Below are 7,728 nucleotides of genomic sequence, written 5' to 3'. Positions count from 1 at the left end.
TTTACATTGCAGAGACAAAGTTTTTGAAAATAGTTTCAGTCACTGACAAATTTTTTACTGACAAGTGTCATTCCCATTGTGATGTTTTTATTGACATGTAAAAAATATAATTTTTTTTATGGAAACTGCTGCAGTAGAACAATCAGCGCCGCTGTATTCTGTCATTTCTCTTCAGCTGTGAGGGAAGAACAATCCTCAGCTCTGCACGTTACGCTGAAAGTGACGCAACAAGATGGAAACCTCATCTGTTGGTTTGTCGTTACGACGCGATCCATCCCAGGAGGGCTGCTTGTACTAATTCTACATTCGCCCCCGTCCCCCGCCTCCCTCATTGTCACCAGTTGCATCACTTATCTGCTCTTTTCTCACAAATCAGATCAAGGCACCTGAATGGAAGGCTGAGTTTTAATATGTGTAACAGGATTAAAGTGTTGGACTCAATCAGAAAGACTTTCAGGGTTCATTTGGATATCTGTGTCAAATCTGGCTGTTCTCTTTTGTCTCCTCAGATCCTCCCTGACGTGCCCGCATTGCTTGAAACAGAGCAACACCTTTGACCCGTTCCTCTGCATCTCTCTACCCATTCCCCTCTGTCAGACCAGGTGAGAGCCGCTGTTTCTCATCGTCTTCTGCTCAGCATCATCGCACCCACGCCGATAAATCTTAAAGACCAGCTTAAGGTTCCCAGGGATCGATGTAAAGCATAAAACTTCACTTTCACTTTCAAGATTACTGACAAACATTTAACAGTTAAAGTATTTGCTGTTCATCTTTTTAAGTCCAGTTTTATATTGCCTCAAACTAAAACGGTGAATGACGACCCTGCTACGATGTTAAACAATCAGCCACACCATGGAGCGGTGAAGATCTCCATGGGTTCCACTATTGTTGTATCGCCCTCTTTGGTGGTCCTGGGTAAAAGTTCCCACTGAGACCTTTTGAAGTATTATTACCAAATATTTTTTGGGAGCAGTGTAAAACATGTATAAGAACCCTGCCCTCCGCCAGCCACAAATATGGCACCTGCTGGAGACATCCAGTCCTATCTCTCCACACGCCAGTAAATACCATCCCAAGCATCCTTTATTTGTTCTCATGATGGTCAGACCTGCTGGAATTAAAGTGAAACAGGGTGGATGTGGGTGAGGTTCTGTACAGAAAACCTCTTCACTGTATCACTCCTTACTGCTGATCATTGTTTCCTCTGTAACAGCTCAAGTTTCTCTTGTTTTTCGCTTTTACTGACCCCGATATATTAGCGAGCTGCGGGAGCATGGCGCACCCGCTAATGATGTCCTGCTTTGGAGAAAACAAACAGCGTTCAGTCGTGAAACGTCTAATTCTGCAGCTAGCATGTATGTGAGACAGCTTTTTAGTTCTAAATGTTTATCTAACAATTTTGAGTCATGTCTTCTGGACGATTCTTCTTTATTGAAACGTTTCATCTTTTATCCAAAAAAACCCTTCAGTCTGAGGAGCTGCAACAAACTCAGTCTTATACAGTAAATGGCACCTTCTCATAGTGGATCAACCAGTTTGTTGTTGACAGTCAGAACTAGCTGTTCACATGGTAAAGGAGGCCCATCAGCCCAACAATCAACCGGTAGTGCCGTGATGGCTGTTTGCACAGAGGGTTGAGTGATACTAGCAATCACAGCATTGTAAGAGGGGGACAGTTGAACCCGGAGGCCTCCACCCCTGTTTAATGATGGACGATTTCTTTTCACAAAGATGGCCTCCTTTACTCCTCTCTCAAACCATCGTTCCTCTCTGTCCAGGATGTGAACATCTTCATCCCTGAAAGAGTGACCGCTGGCCTGGAGATGAGTGTAGACCACAGAGTCCTGGCCTGATGATGTTGATCTTCTGTGCTGGGCCATCCTTTTGGCCAGTGGCTGTTTAGTTTCCCCGATGTAAGACTGATCACAGCCCTCCTGACACTGAACAGCATACACAACATTACTCTGTTTATGCCGGGGGACTGGATCTTTGGGATGAACCAGTCTTTGCCGTAATGTATTTTGGGGTTTAAAAGCCACTGGGACGTTATGTTTAGAAAGTAAACGTCTCAGTTTCTCTGATACTCCCTCAACATATGGAATGACCACTGGTCTGGGTCTGGGTTGCTCCTTTTCACCTGTTGGCTGACTGGAGTCCTGTTTGGGTTTCTTCTCTGCTTTCAGGAAGGCCCAGTTAGGATTTCAAAAAGAAGAATCAGTCCAGAGGACTTAACTCAACCTTGTTAGATTTATCTATCTGGATTATTGAGCATCAGGACATACTAAATGTTTACTTGTGCACATTACAAGAGTTTTTGCACTTTACATCCAAACTAAAACAACTTTGTCAGACAACATGAGAGGCATCTAGCCAAGAGAACGTTCCTGCTTCTAGATGAAGTCCGTCTCTGTGAATTTTTAAAGAGGCTTTTAAATGTACAAGTGTAGCACCATCTAGTGAGCTAATCTACAAACCCAAAGTATATGGATAGATGTGAAAAGAAAAAACATTACTGAAAGGAAAACATTATTTTATGAAATGATAAAAATGGTATTAAAAGTTGTTTTTAGTGTATTCTAATGTGGCCGATTTTTCCCCTAGGGAACACGAGTGTAATAAAGTCACTGTGAGGCTATGAGAGAATTTAAAAATAAAATCTAACAAAATAAAATTAGAGGGATTCTTAGGCTTTGTCTGGAAAATTAAAGTGTTTATTGACTGCAGCAAAATAAATAAATAAATGAAAACATACTAAATCAACGTGTGGTTAATTTTTCCCCAAAAGACGTTGCAAAGTACAGAAAACATCTGCAGATCGTGACAAGGTCATGGAAACAAGCTGGCGCTTCGTGCTAACATGGCTTGGTATCCTAGCGGCATCTTGACTGCTGTCTGACAGAGTTGAGCCAGAACTGGGCCCAGGGTGTGGTGAGATCACAAAATAACCGGTGTAACGTGCTGCTTACGTATAGAGTAGGGTGAGAACACAGCAGGATATCTCAGGGACATGGAAAATAGCAGGAAAACCCTAATAATTGTTGAGTACTAAGAATAAAGCAGCATCGTGATTTAGGAGGCAGCAGCTTCTGTTTTCAGTATACATAGCTCTGTTCCTGTCTAAAAATCAAGTCAAGGGCAAAAATAGACTTAAAATAAAACAGTGAATGTTCCTTTAGGCCGAACACAAAATCAGAAAGATGCAAGTAGAACGCAGGGTGGACAACTCCCACCTTTGTTTCTTGCTGTTGGAACACAAAACTTTGTAGTGCTGGTATCAGAAAGGAAAAGCTGGTGGAAATCCCTACAAACAATGTCTCATTCAAGTTTACATCCCTGCACCCACCTATGCTCGGAGTCAGGTTAGGTCAGGCTGCTCAGGAAATCCTGACCCTTTCAAACAGGGGGACGCCATTCATTTACAACTTTATTTTTGTTTTTTACAAACACGCGCGAAAGAATCGACATGAAAACATTAGTTTTCTGTAAAAAAAAAAAAAAAAAAAGGATTTCATTTAAGTACTGGCAGCTTGCTTAAAGTACCGTACGTGTTTTTGTGCTCTGCTGTGATCCTGCTAACGTTGAAGAGAAACGTCTCATGTTCTGTCCTGTGGAGCTGAGCTGTTTGTGTTTCAGAGTGAGGAGTAGAGGAGCTCCTGCTGAGACAGCTGTTACCAGTTGTAATGAGCTAAATGAGCTCCCCTTCCTCATCCATGTACACACACACACACACCGACACAGAACTTATTACCGCCTGTACACCTCCATCAGGCACAAAAACTTCAATTTTCAAATATAATTAAATTCCTTGAAGGAATGCTTATCGCTGCTGCCTTGCATGTCAAAGTTTAGAGCAAACGTTTCACACAATTTTTAAATGCTCATAATATGTGTTGGGGGATGACTCTCAGCCACTACCACGCCAAATTCTAGCTCAAAATCTGTCAAAATTTGTGTTGCAGCCATATTTTTGTCTGGTTTATATGATATTTTGTTAGCATCTAGTTATTACTGCTTGTCTTTCAAGCAGGTAGAGCTAAAAAATCTTTACTGAAATCATCCTCTTTGGTCTCTTTCTTCAACTCGTGGGATCTTTCTTATACTCCACTAAACCAGTAGTCCTCAACTGACAGACCCTGGACTGCATCTGGCGTGCGATCTTATTCTGTATGGGCCTCAAAGTGTTAACTTATTAATAAATAAAGCACGATAAATTACAGTAATTTGCACAGCTCTGGAAATGCTAATGACCTCAGTGCCTTGCTCAGTAGGAGCACTCCCTCACAGTCGGTGTCATAGTGTAGAACCGACCAGCCTTATCCATAATGACTCTGAGCGGCTCCTTTTATACACCGGCAAACAAAGCCGTGCCTTGAGCAGGTGGAGCTTGTTCACCTATTCAAGTGACAGTAAATGTCTCGGCTGTTCACTTCAGATCTAGCAGCGTTTGTGACTTTATGACTGATATGAATATACTAAATTTGTTCCGATGCCAACCTCGAAACATAATCTTAAATTGATGAATAAAGTCAGCGAATCTCCTGAACATGATAAATTTCAGGTTGTGCTTTAACTTGCAAAAAAATCTCAGGTTGTTGTTCTCCATCATGGAGTGAAGAATGGGGAAATGGAAACACCCTCTGTCCTTCTGCACATGTATGAAAATCTGATCAATAAGTGAGGTACTGACTTCCATTTTGGTGTCAGAGTCAGAGTTTCTTTATTTGTCATTCGCATCACATGTGGTACATGTGGTGGAACGAAATTATGTACGCAGGGTCCCAGTTACATCCAATAATAAAATGTAAAAGAAAAACAGTAATAAGATCTAAGATATGAACTTTTAGATCACTCTAACAGGGTGTCCAGGATTCATGGTGACACCTCCTCCTACAGGCAAACACTTTGCCCTCCATTTTATACATAAACTCCTCCCACATCGTGCATCATCACTTCTGACCACGTTCCTCTTCGGCAAACTGGTACAGAACAGACCCACTAAAATAGGAGAGGTGCAGTCAAAAGTCAGAGATCCCACAGAGACCTTATTCCTCCCAAACCTGGCTAAATCCAGACATCTTTAATCAACATCTGACTAAGTTAGTCATCTACTAAACTTGCACTTTTCCACCAAATTGTGTCAGATTTTTATCCAAGATGGACATTTTTGTTGCAGATTTTGAGTTGTTCTAGCGCAACACAATTGAAGGTTGAAGTAGAGAATCCAAACGGAGACAGCTGGCAGGCTGAGCAAAATAAACGTTAAATCTTCAGAAAAACAAAGGCTGTAAAGGCAGAATCCACAAAGAGAGCTATAATTAACTAGAAAGTCAAACAAAGGAAACCAAGGCTTAGCCCAAAGGAACGAAGGGAAACAAAACTGATGTGATGACAACAGATTGTAACCTAACTCTTCTGAGTTGATGCGTTCAAATGGCATGCAGAGGTTTACTGCTAGAGCGCTGATTAGAACCACGTGTAGAATTAAAACACACGTGGCCTCTTCTGAATGAACAAGGAGAAAAGTCTTACAGCAAATGAAAGTGTAGGTACTCATGATATGAACACAGAAACCTGACACAAACAAACACACTCAAATCACTTTTATTCATTATACATTATTCTATTTAGTATTTATTTATCATTCACATTTTCATATTTAATACAGTGATTCACAGGTAAATGCACAAAAAAACTTCATAGTCACAAAAGAAAAAGTAAAAAATTGTTTAGCAACTTGGAAAAATAGAGAATAAAATCAATTGTTTTCTGTTTATGACGGCAGAAACTGAAATAAATAGAACAAAGTAGCTCTATTTCCTTGAAACATATGTAACATTACACTGGGACCTTGATTTAATTTAGTCTAGACTGAAATATTGATGGCAACCTTTAGCCAGTTAGCTAAAGCTTTGAAGGCCTATGATTACCTTCATCACTGGTTGTAAACTTTCTGTTTCTGTTGGGGAGATTTCCCACAGAAATCAGTTAAAGGATTTTCCTGAGCTTGTCTGCAGACTGTAGGACTCATCAGAACAAACCAAAGCTGTCTTTTCACCGTTTTCTGAACAGCAGCTCAGAACAGAGGTCAAAATGGATTCCAGCGACGGCAGTCTTCCTTTTTAGAAGAGGGGGGTCTTTGTGTTTATCAGTGAGGTACATTTTAGAGGTCTGAATAGGTGACGTTAGGTAAGTGCTCCACGTACAGGGACTTCAGGGAATCTCTGTGAAGGAATTTGATGGCAACGTCTCTGCAGCATCACAATGTTCTACATTCAGAGCTCTGGAGCTTTCTTCAGGAAATGTTGGAAAGGCAGGTTCTGTTTGTTCCCTCCCTGACGATTCAAACAACCTGCTGACGAACACGACACAATCGCTGGACGAACTTGGAACCCCAAAGTAACAAAGTTAATCGTTCTGTCAGGCTTGGTGAGAGGTTAGGACCCAGAAGAGGCAGAATGGACTGAAAGTCTCAAGAATAAAATGTTTTATTTACAAAAAAAATTAAAAGAAAACAATAAAGCACAGAGATGAGGATCACGTGAGAGTGGGCGGGGCAGGAGCAGGAAACTGAACGGAGGACAGGTCACAGAACTCAAACACAAAGATCCCAAAACACAGACCAAAAATAAAAACCCACCCATAAATGAGGAAAACAACTAATAACTGCAAAAAACTAATAGTAACTCTAATGTGCACAGATCCTAACTTATCACCTCTGAAGCTCTCCATCACCTTGTGAACTGAGAGTGTGAAAACAAGCTTGTAGGTTCAAAACACCAAAGTCCATGCTCAATAATCCAGGTATAAAATCCAACAATGTTCAGTCAGGTCATCTGGATGGTTTCTTTAAAAATAAAAAAAATAAAAAAGAAAGAAAACGTCCAGATGACCTGACTGAACATTCGTTGTTGGAAGCTTTAAGGCTCTATTTCTTTAGTCTTATTAACATTTTGTGACATCATGTAATAAGTAGATGGAGCAAACAGGACGTACAGGGTTAATTTATGAGCTTTACAGAGGCATGTAGATGGATTTTATTTGTTTAGAAAATAATAAGACATACTGTAGCAGTTTTCCACTGACTTGAGCCTTTGCACCATCAAGGAAGAACAACCTTTTGATCTTGGTGTTAGAATAAAGCATGCATGCACTTCCTATAAGAGAACTGCGTAAACATAAACATCTGATTGGCAATTCTTTTTTAGATCGACATGCACTTAAACTGCATGCAAATAGACCTTTTTTCCTTCAGCTCATTTTCCCGGTAGGTTCTTCCTCATTTAAATAAGTCGTAAAAAATCAGCCGGCATCCTTTCTAATTTAGGAAATTGTTTTTCGGGGTTTTACTCTGACAGCGTGCCACACTGAGAGTCCTCTTCTCTTTTTTAATGTGAGGCAATTAGGGTGACAGAAAACACTTCTGAAAGAGCCAACAAAGGAGGAAAACAGATGGATTGTCTTTGAAACCAGTTTTTAAATGTTTCCTGTGTGAACAGTTCAGCTCAGATCATGTCTGGAAGCCAAAAACACATTTTTTTGTTTCCAAACCAAAGGTTTGACATGTTCGGGAATACAAAGACGAGGCTCTATTTTTAGACGTGATGCACTAGTTGCATTTTAGATTATAGATTTGTTTTACCCTATACAACTGTTTTTATTAAAACAAATCTCAAACAAAGGCGTCTAAGTCCCGGCTTACAATAAAAGAGCCTATTGTCTTAAGTTTTG

General features: G+C 40.5%; 1 protein-coding gene across 1 annotated transcript in view; it reads left to right on the top strand.

The window, feature by feature from the left end:
• The window catches only part of LOC119422147 (ubiquitin carboxyl-terminal hydrolase 43), a 122,675-nt gene that overhangs the window by 67,603 nt on the left and 47,344 nt on the right, over positions 1-7,728 (top strand). The window contains exon 4 of the mRNA XM_037689501.1: positions 510-602. Within this exon, the coding sequence (XP_037545429.1) occupies positions 510-602 (93 nt within the window). The remainder of the gene's footprint in view (positions 1-509; positions 603-7,728) is intronic.

This window comes from Nematolebias whitei, chromosome 15 (genome assembly GCF_014905685.2).
Source record: "Nematolebias whitei isolate Nwh7 chromosome 15, NemWhi1, whole genome shotgun sequence".
NCBI lineage: Eukaryota > Metazoa > Chordata > Actinopteri > Cyprinodontiformes > Rivulidae > Nematolebias > Nematolebias whitei.
This window is presented reverse-complemented; position numbering and strand designations above follow the sequence as displayed.